The sequence below is a fragment of the Peromyscus leucopus genome, chromosome 20 (genome assembly GCF_004664715.2).
Source record: "Peromyscus leucopus breed LL Stock chromosome 20, UCI_PerLeu_2.1, whole genome shotgun sequence".
Lineage (NCBI taxonomy): Eukaryota > Metazoa > Chordata > Mammalia > Rodentia > Cricetidae > Peromyscus > Peromyscus leucopus.
In genome coordinates this window covers 46,289,087-46,305,908 of record NC_051080.1, presented here as the reverse complement: position 1 = coordinate 46,305,908, position 16,822 = coordinate 46,289,087, and the positions used below count along the sequence as shown (strand labels likewise).

Here is a 16,822-nt window from a genome sequence, read left to right as displayed (position 1 = left end):
ACTAGATGATGGCCTGGCGGTAATGGCACATGCCTTTGATCCCAGCACTCGGGAGCCAGAGGCAGGGGGATCTCTGTGAGTTCAAGGCCAGCCTGGTCTACAGAGAGAGATCCAGGACAGGCACCAAAACTATAGAGAAACCCTGTCTCGAAAAACAAAACAAAACAAAAACAAACAAACAAAAAACCAACAACAAAAACCCATAAAAAACTAGATGTTGTATCTTTATTGTAGGATCAACAAATCTTACATTCTCCACTTTTATTTCATAAAATATAGCAAAAACCAAAAAAAGTTTGCTGGACATTTAAGTGCAATTGTATGTATGAGTTAATTCTCTAAGTGGAAAGCAACACTCAGGCAATGGAAACTTGGCACTTAATGAGTAGGCCTGTGCTTGCTTTAAACAGGCCAGGGACAATGCAATGGTAACGTGAAGTCCTGCTCTACAACAGGGCCCTAGGTGGGTCTGTCCACCAGGGCCTGGTGTTGAGTCTGTGTGCATAACTGTGTCTCAAAGATCATGCTTTGCAAATAAAACACTGTTAGCCGGCTGGTGGCGCACACCTTTAATCCCAGCACTCAGGAGGCAGAGGCAGGTAGATCTCTGTGAGTTTTAGGTCAGCCAGAGCTACAAAGTGAGTTTCAAGATAGCCAGGGCTACACAGCGAGACCCTGTCTCAAAAGACAAAAAAAAAAAAAAAGAAGATAAAAGTAAAATGCTGTCTTCACAAAAGTTCAGTTAATATCCTAGCAGCCTGCTTCATATTACAACTGCTAGATTACAGGTCTTCAATAAATGTTAAATACATTTAATGGATGAAATAATGTCTAAGTAGGTACTGTGGTGACAGAATATAAACAATAACAAATGTTACTGTGACATGTAAAAATACACAGTAAGGTCTTTCTCTTCTGAAAACCCCACTTGTGATCCAGCACCATGGCTTCCTTGTAAGTTAGAAAACAGAAGAACAAGCTGTGACTTCCGTGGTTTCCTTGTGACATCCAAAGACCAAGATCCACTCTAACATCAACAGCTAGAGAGGAACCTAGAAGTTCACTTCTGCCAAAACAAAAAGAGCCCTCCCCAGGTTACCGAGAACTCACTGCCTCCCCAGCTTCCCCACCCTGAACTCACTGCCTCCCCAGCTCCCCCCACCCTGAACTCACTGCCTCCCCAGCTCCCCCCACCCTGAACTCACAGCCTCCCCAGCTTCCCCACCCTGAACTCACAGCCTCCCCCTGATCCCCCCACCCTGAACTCACAGCCTCCCCAGCTCCCCCACCCTGAACTCACAGCCTCCCCCTGATCCCCCCACCCTGAACTCACAGCCTCCCCCTGATCCCCCCACCCTGAACTCACTGCCTCCCCAGCTCCCCCCACCCTGAACTCACAGCCTCCCCTGATCCCCCACCCTGAACTCACAGCCTCCCCAGCTCCCCCCACCCTGAACTCACAGCCTCCCCAGCTCCCCCCACCCTGAACTCACAGCCTCCCCAGCTCCCCCCACCCTGAACTCACAGCCTCCCCCGCTCCCCCCACCCTGAACTCACAGCCTCCCCAGCTCCCCCAGGGCAGTTTTCTGCACAGTGCAGTCGCACCTTTAAGTCAGGAATGTTGAACTTGGAGGAGACCGCAAGGTTATTGTTCTTGGTAGTTGCTGCATGGAGTTTCTCCCATGTTTGCTGACAGGTTTTCTCCCCAGGAGCAGATATGAGCCAGAACTCAGTCATGTTTGTTATCTCTTTGGAAATCAGCGGAGAAGCTATAATGTTAAAACAGAGCAGTAACATTTAATTTCCTAAAGTACAACCTTACAACAGTTAGGATCTAAAATGGCCCCAGAGGCCCTGGGTAAAGGCTTGATCCCCAGTCAGAGGGACCATGGGATGGCGTGGGGGAGTCAGGGCACTAGGGAGATGCCTTGAAGGGGATACTGGGACCTTCGCTCTCTCCCGCCTCTGTTTTAATCTAGGGTCTCACCGTTTTGCCCAAGTTGGCCTCAAACAATCTTCCCACTGTGGCTTCCCAAATGGCTGCAATTACAGGAGCATGCCACCAAGCCTGGCTTCTCTTTTTTCCTTTCATGGCCTTTAATCCCAGAATCGGGAAGCAGAGGCAGGGGATCTGAGTTCGAGGCCACCCTGGTCTACAGAGTGAGTTCCACGACAGCCAGGGCTACACAGAGAGACCTCGACTCAAAAAAGAAAAAAAAAGAAAAGAAAAAGAAACCAGGACTTTCCGGCTACACAAGCAGGCCTGCCGCACCGACACACCAGCAGCCCGACGGCGTCGGCCTCCATGCTGCTGCTGTCTTGGCTGCGGGCCTTGGCTATTTCCCATACCTGCTCTCCTCCACCTAGTACTCCTACAGTCACTAAAGCCAACTATTTTACCCAGAAACCTATCAGGAGACTATCCTGACTGTGCTACCATCAGTTTATCAGAACCTACTCCATCTTTACGCCTCTGGTTTAGCAGCATGGAGATTAAACCCAGGGCCTCAGGCACTTTAGGTAAATACAGTCCTTCCCCAGCCCTCCAAAGACAGGGCCTCACTAAATTGCCTTGGTTCTCTAATATAGCCCAGGCAGGCCTTGACTTTGAATCCTCCTACCTAGGCATCCAAGTAGATAGGATTACAGGCCTGTATGTTAGCCTAATCTGAACCACCTTTAATAACACCAATTTCCTAGGTGGTCACAGTTTGGGGCAATTTGATATTTTACTGTATGTTTACACCAGCAAATCTGCTGGAGTGTATTTGTGGGTGTATTTCTCTACTCGCTCTCCCCCCAAATGGAGGTAAGAAAAGCAACTGTTCTAACCCTCCTGACAAGAGCATCGTCCATCACCTGAGCTCTGCCTCTTTTGTACAACGAGACCCAGCAGATGCCCACCTCACCATTCTAAAACACTGCTCTCGGCCTGCAGATGTCTGGAAGACTCCAGAAACACGACAGAAGACCCGATGTTCTCATCTATAAATGACACCTGCCTCTCTCCTCCACTGAGCTTTTACCAGAGAACTGATTTGGGCTGTTGGCTTTATTGGGTGAGCAGGGTCTCTGGTTCCACCTCACCACAGGAGCTGTGATCACAGGCCTGCAGTGCTGTGCCAGGCTTGGGAACAATGGAAATCGTGCAGTTAGCACTCTCGACCACTTCCCATCTTCCTGGCCCTGTACTTCTTGAATGTTGTTTAATGAATCACCTTGAGGATACATTCGCTAACAGATAAACCGAATTATAGTTGTTTATCTACTTTCACTTTCCTGGTCTTGAAACATAATCTACACACAATGAAATGCACTGATCTTAAGGCTGTGATCAGTTCCTGAGCCACATATGGCCTGTTAAACCACCGCCAAAACCAAAATTAAGAACATCTGAGTGGCTCATGCCTTTAACCCCCCAAACAAACAACGCTGAGGCAGGGAGAGCTCTCTGTGAGTTCCAGGCCAGCCAGGACTACAATAAGAACCCATCTCAAGAAAAAAAGAAAAAGAAAAGAAAAGAAAGAAAGAAGAAAAGAAAAAGTATTTTTAATTCTGGAAGGGTGACTCACTTGAGATGCTGAAACAGGATTACCAGAAGTTCAAGGCTGAGTGAGTTACACAGCAAGACCCTGCCTCAAAACTCAGAAACAAAGTCAGGCATAGTGGCACATGCTTATAATCTCAGCATCCAGAACTACCTGAGACTCCATCAATCCTACTCCACTGTCAGCCCTGGGCACGTGCCACTCTGCTGTCCCTATCGATTAGCTTTGCCTGGTTTAGAATTCCACTATTAACGTGTTGGTGGAAGCCTATGTAATGTGCTCTTTGGGACCTGGCTTCTCCGGCCAGCTCCGAATGCTCCTGGTATTGCTTGGTAGGCCACTGCAGGACTCCACTAAGCTCTCTCTCTCTGTTTACCTACAGATGGACATCTGAATTTACTGGTTTAGGGCTATTAAGAACAAGGTATTTGCCGGGAGGTGGTGGCGCACATCTTTAATCCCAACACTCAGGAGGCAGAGCCAGGCAGATCTCTGTGAGTTCAAGGCCAGCCTTGTCTACAGAGGAGATCCAGGACAGGCTCCAAAACTACAGAGAAACCCTGTTTGGGGGTGGGGGGGACCAAAACAAGCACAAGGCATTTTATGAACCAAGAGTTTTGTGAAAACATGTTTCTACTTCTCTTGGGATAACCGGGGTGGGGGTTGGGGGTAAGGGGGTTGTTTCAAGACAGGGTTTCACTGTGTAGCCCTGACTGTCCTGAAACCTGCTCTGCAGACCAAATTGGTCTTGAACTCATAGAGATCCGCCTGCCTCTGCCTCCTGGGTGCTGATTAAAGTCATGTGCCACCACTGCCCATCCAGAAATGCACTTTCTAAGCAGATAACTGCAATATTTGATCTTACGGCAGCTGTCGATTTTTTTCCAGCGAGAAAACATCTTCTGTTCTCAGTTACTGAAGGACTCACGCTCCAGCTGTCCCACTTGCTCACTAACGTTAATGTTCTCGGCCTCATCTTCAGCCTCTCAGTGGATGCAGGGGCATCCTGCCTTCCCACAATGCATTTCTGTGAGGGCTAATGAAAGTCAGTATCTTTCCACGTCACCAGCCTTGTGTGTACCTTCTCTTTATAATGTCCTTTTAAATATCTGCTCACCTATCTGTGCATGTGTGTAGGTGTATAGGAGCCAGAGGGTAACCCTAGGTGTTGTACCTCAAGAAAAATCTACCACCCCTTTTCGAGACAGGGTCTCTCACTGACCTCCAGCTTACCAAGTAGGCTGGCTGGCAGGCCAGTGCGCCCCATGGATCACCTGTTTCGGCTTCACTCGCACTGGGATGACAAGCGCCAACAAACACACCTGGCCTTTTTTTTTTTTTAATGAGCCCTCATGCTTGCACAGCAAACATTTTACTGACAGAGCTATCTCCCCAGTTCCTGTGTACCCGTTACACACACACACACACACACACACACACACACACACACACACACACACACCGACACTGAGTTATGACTGAATTCTAGAGTGTCGTACACTGGTAGAATGTGAAACACAATCAGCTTGGCACGGTTAGCTCTGTGCCTCTATAATCTGAGATAACTAATTTATAAAGACAAACGTTTATTTGGTGAGGGAGGCCGGCTCCCTCTTACTCCCCCAGGGTACTCTTGAGCAGGGAAAATGAGGAATTTGTAGATAGAAGTATAGAGAGAGACAGACAGAAACACAGGATAGCCTCGGGAGGGCCTGGGTCAAAACCCACCAGCAACTTCTGTTTCTAATAAAGGCTTTTTAAAGGAATGCCAACGGGTGGAGCAAAAGACCTCCCCCCACACAGCCAAGTGCAGACCATCCCAGACACCTGGTGACCATGCACATGCTGTGCCAAGCCACCCCCTAATGCAGGCCTGCTGTGTCAAGCAAGTTCAGATCTCACTAGGAAGCTTTTGTGGGCTCCCACAATTTGGCTCACTATTATAGAGGTTCTAGTCTAGGATCAGTTGATGGCATTCCATTCAGGCAGGTGGTAAGACATCACATGATTGTAGAAGAGAAAGAAGAGGGACAAGAGTCCACAGGTCTCAGAGGCAGACCACTGGCGACCTAAGACTTCCCAATTAACCCTTCTGAAAGTACCCACTATCTTCCAGTAGTGCCAACACCTTTTCCAGATGGACACACATACACCTCTTGAGATCCAAACTACTGGACTGGGACTGTAGCTCAATGGTAGTACCTAGCAGTGGGTCATGAGGCCCTAGGTCTCATCCCTAGTACCACAAAAATATATAATAGCAATAGCACATAAGTTTATACCCATGTGGTTTGACTTTTTGTTTGTTTGGGTGTTTGTTTGTTTTGCTGTTTTGAGACAGAGTTTCTATGTAGCTCTGGTTGTTCTGAACTCTCTATGTAGACCAAACTGGCCTTGAACTCAAGAACTCTGCCTGTTTCCGCCTCCTAAGTACTGGGATTAAAAGTGTGTGCCCCTGCACCTGGCTGTCTTCTTTATTAATAATGGGCTTTTGACTTTTTCATATATATTGTTGTACCTTACTCATATTCCACTCCTCCACCCCCACTACCCTCTATCCCCCATCACTGGTCCCCATCACTGGCTCAGTTTTATCTTTTATTTTAGTTTTTGTGCTGCTGTAGACCACACCTAGGGCCTCACATACACCAGGCATGCACTCTAGCACCAAGCTACAGTCCCAGCCTACCAGGTGTCTTTACTTTTTAAACATCAAAACCATGCCCTTATCCCAACAGTTGAAAAGTTGGAAAAGTTCAGAGACTAATAAACACCATCACAACAAAGAACAGTGGAGAGTCTGGCAATGGCCCAGGGCAAAGGCACTTGCCATCAAGCCTGGCTACGTCCTTTTGATTCTCAGAACCCATGTGAAGGGGGAAGGAGAGAAAACAGTCTCCACAAATGCCCTGCTGGCAAACATGCACCCCACACAGATAAAGACAGGAAGATGGAGACAGAGAGAGCGGGGAGATGATAGAACAGAGAAGGCAAGAGGACATTAAGCTGTTGTTAAAATGACCATATGTGAAGCACCAGACCAAAGCTGGCCACAGCAACTTCATCTCACTGTGGAGTATGTCTGAGAAAACCTTAAGGCCAGCTCCATGAAGTTCTGCTTATCACTGCATATGAAAGGAGAGGAGGAGGCCAGTGAGATGAACAGTACCTGAGCGAGAGAGAACTCGCTCTGGCAGTTGTCCTCTGTCTTCACATGTACACCATGGCACGCATGCATCCAAATGTGCATGCACATCACAAACACAGGAACAATAAACTAAACTAAATAATTTAAAACTTACTTTAAAAATGTCCTACAGGCAAATCAGATTATCAGCAGGTTTCGGAACGACTGTATTCCCAGGCAAGTTTGGTGGCACATGCCTTTAATCCCAGGACTTAGGAAGCAGAGACAAGTGGATCTGTGAGTTCAAGGCCAGCCTGTTCTACATAGTGAGTTCTAGGACAGTCAGGATTAAATAAGGAAACCATTTTTGGGAAAAAAAAAAAAAAAGTATTCCCATGATGAAACAGTGAATTTAATGTTATAAGAGGTGGCAATACTACACAATAAAAGATAGTTGGGCATAGTGGTGCATGCCTTTAATCCCAGCACTTAGGAGGCCGAGGTAGGCAAATCACTGAGTTCAAAGCCAGCCTGGTCTACAGAGAGGGAATTCCAGGACAGCCAGGGCTACACAGAGAAACCTTGTCTTGAAAAACAAACAGGGTGGGAGGAGAGGGGGAAAAAAAGAACAAACAAACAAATGAAAGGTGGCTAAATGTAGAGTTCTCAAGAACCACAGCATCACTGGAGTTATACACTAAAATGGTTTTAACTCAACTGTGTTTAGAATGATGCATGTGTGTGTGTACATGTCTGAACACATATATACATACACATCAACCCACTTTTTGCATGAATTTCATGGTAACTAGCACGTTTATTAAGCAAATAGAAACAAGTAAGAGTATAGAACAAAATAAAATCCAGGTGAACTTTCGTTTTGTTCAAGAATGAACAACTTGCTAGGTATGGTGGCAAATACTTTTAATCCCAGTGAGATCTTGTCTTAAAGAGGGGTGGGAGAGTGGGGGTGCTTGAGAGATGGCTCAGCAGTTAAGAGCACAGTCTGCTCTTCCAGAGGTCCTGCGTTCAATTCCCAGCAACCACATGGTGGTTCACAACCATCCATAATGAAATCTGTTGCCCCCTTCTGGCCTGTAAGCATACATGCAGACAGAACACTGTATACATACTAAATAAATAAATCTTTAGACATATATATGGAGGCGGGGGGGGGGGAGAACACAATTTAGCCAGGTGTGATGGTACATGCCTATATTCCCAACACTAGGGAAGCTGAGGCAGGAGGATCTAGAATTCAGGCCAGCCTGGGCAACACAGTGAGCTCCTGTCTTGAGTGAGTGTGTGAACTTCCCAAGAACAGAATACAAACTATTTTGAATGTCATATGTACAAACAACAGATGGCTTTGTGCCCACGCTGTTTCCTCTCCAGGTAACAGAAGGCTGAATAACTCATTACACATGCACTTCAGGTTCTGGTTCCCACTTGGAATGAAATTTGAATCTGCCCACCATCCTTGGATGAGTTTTTCCTGCTATTCTCAAAACCTTCCTGGGTCCTCCTTTTCCCCCCGACCCCAAGCTGCCCTTAGTCCTCTTTCCCATCTGCCTCTCTGCTCTGTGTCCACTTTGCACAAACTCCTCTCTGCCCACAAAAACAATCCAAGATCAGGGATTAAGAGCACTGACTGCTCTTTCAGAGGACCCGGGTTCAATTCCCAGCACCTACATGGTGGCTCACAACTCTTAACTACAGTTCCAGGGGACCAACAGCCTTACAAAGGCATACACAAAGGCAAAACAGCAATGCACACAAAATAAAAATAAATAATTTCTAAAAATCCAAGCCCTTTTCTCAACTAAGTCCATCTATCCACCAAATCAATCAATTTATACCCCACTCCATCACTCTGAATCTAGGTCCATTAAACCCAAGTAAACATTATAAATGTATCAAGGCAGATACGTATTTTATGTCTAGTCTCTTATTTTAGTCATTTTCAACTTAGGATCTTATTAATCTCAAGTCCCCAGAACTGTGGTTGCCTCTAGGAAGCAAACCAAATGAAATGTAGTCCCAGTCATCAGTAACTTCCAATGATGGCACAGACCTCTAGGAGGTAGGCAAATGGACAAAGGTCTCTTTAGAGGGATGAGGTAGAGGCCAGATCTGAAGTTCAAGGTCACCACTGACTATACAGTTCTATGTGAGGCCAGCCTAGTTTACATGAGACTTTCAAAAAGAATAAAAGTAAGTTATTATACAAAATACAATGTTGGAAAGTACCTAGTAATTTCTGGTAAAGCTACTATACTTGAATTGGCACACTGGCCAACATCTGCAGTATGTCTATTATTGAAAGTCATTAAGTAGAGCTCTTCCAGTCCGGGAAAGGGGCTCGTCTTTGGAATCTCAGCACCTCAGAGACAGGAAGGAGGAGTCTGAGGCTAGCTTGCTTGGACTTTACAGGGAGCGCCAGGCCAGCCTGGGCTACAGTGTGAAACCCTAGTTCATAAACAAAAGGACAGGGCCAAGGCGATGGCTCAGTGGGTAAGAGCCCCTAGCTGTACAGCCTGGTGACCCAAGTTCCATCTCCAGAACCGGAGTAAAGGAGGCGTGAGTGGCACCTGTGACCTCAGCACTCCTCCGTAGAGATGGGAGGCTGAGGCAGTCAGTTCTGGTACACACAGGAGATCCTGTGTCAACCAGGTGGGTGGAAAGGATGACCCCCCCCAATTGTCTTCTGACCACCACACGAAGCATACCACACGCACCCCTGAACCCATCTATACTCCCACCTCCCAAAGTGTCACTTCACTTTTCTCTTGGGCTGATCATTTATAATCCTGACTAGCCACTATGTACTCTGCTCTAAGGTGATCTCTCCAAGTCTGAAATTCAAGGTAAAAGCTTAAAAATCAGGGCTAGGGCTAACCTGCTGAGTGCACACCTGCCTAACTATGCATAAGACTCTGGGTCAATTCCTTGAACCCCCACCCCCACCCCCTTTTTAAGATTTATTTTATTTATTAGGTATACAGTAGTCTATCTGCATGTTTGCCCTCACGCCAGCAGAGGGCATCAGATCTCACTATGGATGGTTGTGAGACACAATGTGCTTGCTGGGAACTGAACTCAGGACCTCTCAAAGAGCAGTCAATGCCCTTAACCTCTGCCCCTCCACTTCCCCTGTTCAGATGAGCTGGTTTCCCCAGCTCATCTGAGCCTTTGAACTGCTTCAAGGACAACACATACTGAAGCATGAGTAATGAAAAGCACTTCGATACATTAAGCAATCTGGTGCTAAATTCCTTTGGAGCAGATGCTATTATCACTGATCCTTGCAGAGCAGTTAGTTAATGAAGGTATCTGTCCAAAGTCAGAGCTGGTAACTACACTGAGACTGCCAGAGACCCATTGAAGGTTTCATACAATCAGAAACATGAAAATTTCTGTAGTTAATACTAACAGTCATTAAAACAAAACTGAATTTACAGAAACATTACTCCTATGTTCTGTATCTTCATCATATATTTGTCCAAGAATGTGATGACACCTCATGTTTATCTGTGTCTGCGAGACATGCAGAGGACTATTTCGAGTTGTCTGATGTGAGGATCACTAATCAGAACTTGGTGGGTGAGTCTCAACGCAGGACAGTCTAAAATGTCTAAAATGCCATGAGCATTACAGCTCAGAAGCACTGACTAGCACACGCTAAGTGGTGAGGAGGACAGAGCTCAACAGTCAGGAGCGCTGGCTGCTCTAGCAGAGACCCAGGTTCGGTTCCCAGCACGTAACACGGTGGCTCACAGACTCCACGACTCCAGTTCCAGGGAATCCAATGCCCTCTTCTGTCTTCCACAGGCACCAGGAACATGAGGTACACATAACATACAAGCAGACAAAACACACACACAAACCAAAAAATAATTTCTTTTAAAAAGTTAATATACCAGTTAATTGGGCTAACTTATAAAAAAAAAAAAAAAAAAAAACTTCCTATTCATTCAGTCTGCTTTAAATGCTTAGGAAATGCCGCTCCCCTTGCCCTCCCTCACTCCCTCCCCACCCTAAGTAGCCCTGGCTGACATTGAATTCATAGAGATTCACATGCCTCTGCCTCCCAAGTGTTGAGATTAAAGGTGCGGATCACAATCGGCATCAACCTCTTTCTACAAAATGCCAATGTTGCATCCACCCGACATTCCATTTTCAAATGCACAATCCTGTTCCTCACTTCAGATCCATAGCTAACAAGCCATCTTTTATCCTGCTATAACATAAGCACCTCCCTCCACTGACTACCCAACTCAATCCTCTGAACTAATAAAGGTACAGCACATTTGCACAGCAGTATATTGTTACAAGTACATGTCCCATCAGACATGCGCTTCATTACCCAGATTATAGGGGAAAGATGGGTGCAGTGATGCATGTCTGTGATACTGATACTTGGGAAGCAGAGGCAGGAGGATCAGGAGTTCAAGGCCGCCCTGGGCTACACATGACCCTACCTCAAAACAAAAACAAAAAGAAATTTCAGATCACCTTGGTTTAATGCCCAAGCTCTTTCCAAGAACACCATGCTAATGCTGTCTTAAAAGCATTGATGAGCCAGGTGGTGGTGGTGGTGGTGGTGGTGCACACCTTTAAGCCCAGCACTCAGGAGGCAGAGGCAGGCAGATCTCTGTGAGTTTGAGACCATCCTGGGTTACAAAGTGAGTTCCAGGAGAGGTGCCAAAGATACAAAAAGAAACCCTGTCTCAAACAAACAGACAAACAAACAAACAAACAAAAAAGCATTGATGAAATGGAAATCAAATGCAAATTAATTTGTATCTAAAATGAAATATAGCTCTACATTCAGACAGTGAAAACAATGCACCCTCAGACATATTACAATCTGTACAAGGACAATATAGAAGGTACTTAGTCAAAACTGCTGCTATTCCTAAGCAGAATCACGTACAAAGGACGGGGAGAGGGAGTGCACACCGTGCCCCAGCATCTGGGAGATGGAACAGAAGGATGTGTGGTTCCAGGCCAGCCTGGGATTCGTGGTTCAAAGAAGACTAACTACCAACCCAGGAGCTGGAGGACAGCAGAGGCCCATTATAAAGGTTCAGTGTGCCATGCTGGTCTTATTCCTGTCCACTGGACATCAGTTTACAAGTTATAGCAATAAACACAAAACCTAATTTCTGAAACCCTGAAGTTTAAAAATGACAATGACAACTAATGTAAATAAAACTGCTAAGATTTTTATAAACACAAACACACAGGCATATCAGCACTCGGGAAGCAGGTATATTTCTGAGTTTGAGGACAGCCTGGTCTACACAGAGAAATTCTGTCTCAAATAAATAAATAAATAAATAATCAATCAATCAATAAATAAATAGGTAGACAGACAGACAAAAATAAGCATGTATGCGTGCGTGCACAAAAAAGATAATTCTTTAATCCCAGCACTCAGGAGGCAGAGGCAGATCTCTGTGAGTTCCAGGTCAGCCTCATCTACATGATGAGTTCCAGAGGAGCTAAAGAGATAGCTCAGAGGTTAAGAGCACTGGCTTTGAGAAGTCCTGAGTTCAATTCCCAGCAATCACATGGTGGCTCACAACCATCTATAATGAAATATGGTGCTCTCTTCTGGCCTACAGGCATACATGCAGGCAGAATACTGTATAATAAAAAAAGAGTTCCAGGACAGCCAGGGCTACATAGTGAGACACTGTCTCAAAAAAAAAAAAAAAAAAAAAACCAAACAAAATGTTTATTTCCTGCCTTGTTTTAAATTCAGAATTAGAGTAGCCACTTAGCTCTCAATATTCAGGATGCAGAGTACTATTTCTTGAGATCTGATCTAGTATTTCAAAGGAACCAAAAGGGAAAAGGATCCTGTAGTTCTGTGACAAAAACCTGAGGCTCCGACTTCAGCACAATGGAGACTCACTTGTTGCCAAAGAACCATGATTGACAGCTGGAGCACCTCAGCTCACCCTGTCGCTCCTCATCTCTTCCAGCTACAGTACACAGGAGTCCTTTACCCACACTCACAGAAAATCAGTTCTGAGTTCTTCCAGACAGGGTCTTGCTATGCAGCCCTGGCTGGCCTGCAACTCACTACATATGCCAGGCTGGCTCAAACTTGTAGGGGCCCTCCAGCCCCCACCTCCCAGTGCTGGAATTACAGGTCTGTACTGTGTCCAGCTTACAGAAGCAGTTTCTTTCTTTCTTTCTTTTTTTTGGTTTTTCAAGACTGGGTTTCTCTGTGTAGCTTTGCGCCTTTCCTGGAACTCGCTCTGTAGACCAGGCTGACCTTGAACTCACAAAGATCCGCCAGCCTCTGCCTCCCGAGTGCTGGGATAAAGGTGTGCGCCACCACCACCCGGCCAGAAGCAGTTTCTAAAGCACAGACTGCAACAGCAGAACCCCTTGAAGCTGTCCTAACCAGGTACAGTTTCACCAAAAGCTCTGAATCTAAGGCATCATGCACCTCCAAACACTTGCCCTTCTCTGTACATGTGACTGTGGTTGCTACCTAGGTAGTCAGCATGAATTCCGTCTGAGGCCCCAAACCATGCTAGACTTAGACCAGTTACTTGGCTCCTTTGCTTCTAGTCCCAGTGAATCAGGAAAGGGCAAGAGATGACATTACAAAGGGATAAATGGAAAAGCCCACAGAGCTTGGCAAGAGTCTCGTCCAACCAACTTCAGAATGACCCAGCCTCCTCTGCACACTTCGGGTCTACTCAGAGCGCCGTGATAACTATCTCCTGGAAGGGGCAGGTGGGATGCCATCTTCCTTTCCCTCCCCCAATTCCTTAACCCCCCTGGTGGCGAATACGGTTAAGCACCCCCTGAACTGCTCAGTGTGGAGAGGGGTACCCCCAAACCCTGCAGTGGACTGCACCGCCCGCCCGAGCTCCTCTCACTGACTTACACATCCTTCTGTACCTTCACAGAACCACGTCTTCGGAAGCCGCGGTCTGACGCTCTACACAGCCTGCATCTTCCCTGGGTCCTCTTTGCCTCTAACACGAAAGCCCTGGGGAGCCTGACCCAGCTCTCGACACACGCCTGCATGTCTGCCAGTCTGTCCACCCCCACCCCCACTACACCTCCCCTGTCCCAGGCCCCCGTAACTTCTAGGAAGGTGTATTCATCCTCTCACTCCAGGGCCTTGACAGATGGTGCTCCCCCAGCCTGGAATGTTCTGTTCAATCCTCCTGCCTGCTCATCCCTTTGCACACCAACCTCTTCTCCTCAGCGAAGCCTTCTTCAATCTTCCACGGAGATTCCTGGGGAACAGCTCTGCTCCACTCCAGTCCTCCTCAGAGCACGTTTTACCCTTGCATAATATTTTTATGTCTCGAGACAGGGTCTCACTATTTAGCTCTGGCTGGCTCTGCCTCCCAAGTGCTAGGATTAAAGGTTTGGGCTACCACACCCAACTCGTATGACTATTATTAAAACCTACCTCCTCCATATTTGTCTGTAAACTCTGCGAGAACGGAGACCAGTCTGCTTTCTAAGCCCTGGCGTCCTCACTGTATCTGGTACAGGCAGGGCACGCACTCATGAGCTCAGCAGGTGTCACTCGGCCTCAAAACTATTCCCCAATTCTCCACAGTGCAGCCTGCTTCAAACCTGGCCTTTGGCACCCCAGAAACACGTCTTCCCTCTCGTCTGGGACTTTCCTGAACAGAAAGTTCTCCTCGGTTCTCTCCAGTCCAAGACCCAGATTCAAGTTTTCTTTCCTCTCTGTTTTTACTAGTGTACAACTTCATCCTTTCTCCTGTGACTTATCTTCTCACCATCAGTGAGGACTCCTAGGGCTGGGTTATTCACACCCCACCACTCCACTCCCAGGGCAGCACTAACTACTGAGCAGCCATCTCCTGCCCCCCCCACACACACACACACAGACACACATTACATTTTTCCTCTGAAAAGAATACTCGCTTCCCTCATGTGCCTCATAGGTGATTCAATTTGCCTTATGAGAGACTGCCCGCAAGTTCCTTTTCAGGGCATTCTGCCTACCCTCCCCACATCTAGGGAAATGGTTTTAGCTGCCCGTCCACTGCCTACAGTGACCCTGTGTCCTCTGTGACCGCCCCCTGCCTGCGGTAGGCACCTCTTTCAGCCCTGGAGACTGTCACTCCCTCCACTCGGGCACAGGCGAGACCACCCGGCGGAGACCGCACGCACACCAGCCCAGACCCTCGTCTGAGCCATTCTGGTACTTCCCACCCCCTCCAAGTGAGCAGGGCTCGCCGGGACTCCAAGCCAGGAGGGACCCGAACGGGCCGGACCTCTCTCTTCGGCCACGGAGTTCCCCGTCAAGGCCCCTTCTTCCTCCGGCACCAACCCTAGGCCCAGAGGAGCGCAGAGCCGGCGCCCAGGCCGGGCTGCAGCTCCGACGCCACAGGCTAGGCCCCCGCGCCCGCCCCCGTCCTTCCCCGGCGGCCACTGCAGGGCCAGCTCCCGGCAGGGCGGCCACTCACGGACCCGGGAAGGTGTCTCGGGAGGCGGCGGCGGCGGCGGCGGCGGCGGGAAGCCTGGCAGACGTTAACCGCTCAGCGCTCCATCCCTCCCGGACCTCAGCTCCGGCCTCTCGGCTTCCTCGACCCCTGCGCCCAGAGCAAGTCACGTGCCCGCCGGAGCAGTCAGCTGACCACGGCGCACGCCGCCGCCCCGCCCACGCGCGCGCCAAGCACTGCGCGCAATCGTGGTGACGGGCCCGGCCCCCGGAGTGGGCGGGGCGGGGCGGGGCAGAACGCCGAGCGCGCTTCCGGGTGGGCGGGGCTTGCCGCTCCTCCCCCGGCACCTGCACGGGCTCGCCAGCCACCTGCGAGTGTCCCCGCCCACCCTAAAACCCGCAAGCCGCAGGTGTCGGCGGTTCCGACTCCCCAGCCTCCTGCACCGACTGCAAGTTCTATTTGACAGTCCAGTTTTCGGCGAAATCTCCCCTAAAAGTTCACGCCAGTGTATTCACGTTTTTCCATCCGATCTGGTATCACTTCGTTCCATAAAGTGTTCAGCTCCATAAAACTGAGCACCAAGCATTGTCAGTCTGTTTTTTTTTAGGATTGGCTAGTAGAGTGACCCTTCGCCAGGAACTCCACGTCTGGTTTAGGGGAACCAAAATGAATGCAGGTAGTCAAGGAAGGTTTCAGGACAGAGAAAACCATCAGCCTTGGGTTCCAGAACAGTAAATATCGAGCTGCTCTCTCAAAACATCCATATCTCACTGGCTGGGAAGATAGGTGGTACCCATCTCAGAATTTTAGAGACTCGGGGACTGGGGGATTTTCTTTTTTAATCGTTTTTAGGTTTACAGCTTAGCAAACTGAAGGTCCAGAGGTCACGGAGCTGCTTGCACAAAGGAATGGGCGGGCACTCCTGACATTAAGTTCTGGCGGTCCTTACTAGAGTGTGTAATAGATTTTCATTGTCCACTTGGAGACAACTCTGGGTGTGTCTTTGAGGGACTTTCCAGCAGCTTTAACTTAGACCCCTGAATGGGCAGCACCATCTCATGGGCTGGGAGCCAAGACAGGATTGCTTTTGCAAGGGATGGAGAGATGGCTCCGGGGTTAAGAGTGCATACAGCTCTTGCAGAGGATCTCAATTCTGTCACCAGCTCCCACGTGGAGTGCCTGTGACTCCAGCTACCTCCAGGGGATCCGATAGCTTCATCTGGCCTCCTCCAGAACCTTTACTCATGTGCACACCCAGAGAGACAAACACACTCATACATATAAATACAAATAAAATAAGTCTTAAAAAAAATAATAGGTTGGGGATTTAGCTCAGCGGTAGAGCGCTTGCCTAGCAAGTGCAAGGCCCTGGGTTCAGTCCTCAGCTCCGGAAAATAATAATAATAATAATAATAATAATAATAAGAAGAAGAAGAAGAAGAAGAAGACTGGACCTGCCTGGACTGAGTCCACCAAGTTGATCGCAGTCCTCGGGGGAGGCTTTGCCCTGGAGAAGATGGGAATGGGGGGTGCCCTGGGGGGGAAGGGGAGGGGGTGGGAGGGGGGAGAACAGGGGAACCCGTGGCTGATATGTAGAACTGAATGGTATTGTAAAATAAAATAAAAGGGGAAAAAAAAAAGAGTGACTTTCCTTACCCGAAAAGAACTGTTGCTGCTAGAAGGAGAAACTG

The 16,822-nt window shown here is 48.0% G+C and overlaps 1 protein-coding gene across 2 annotated transcripts in view; it reads right to left on the bottom strand.

Moving 5' to 3' along the window:
• The window catches only part of Atp6v1c1 (ATPase H+ transporting V1 subunit C1), a 32,979-nt gene extending 17,645 nt beyond the window's left edge, over positions 1–15,334 (bottom strand). The window contains exons 1-2 of one of the 2 annotated variants that reach the window (XM_028879228.2): positions 15,160–15,334; positions 1,606–1,769 (exon numbers count right to left, since the gene is read on the bottom strand). In XM_028879228.2, the coding sequence (XP_028735061.1) occupies positions 1,606–1,737 (132 nt within the window). In that variant the 5' untranslated portion in view covers positions 1,738–1,769; positions 15,160–15,334. The remainder of the gene's footprint in view (positions 1–1,605; positions 1,770–15,159) is intronic. The other variant, XM_037197742.1, reaches the window with a different exon arrangement.
• Between the last annotated feature and the right edge of the window lie 1,488 nt (positions 15,335–16,822).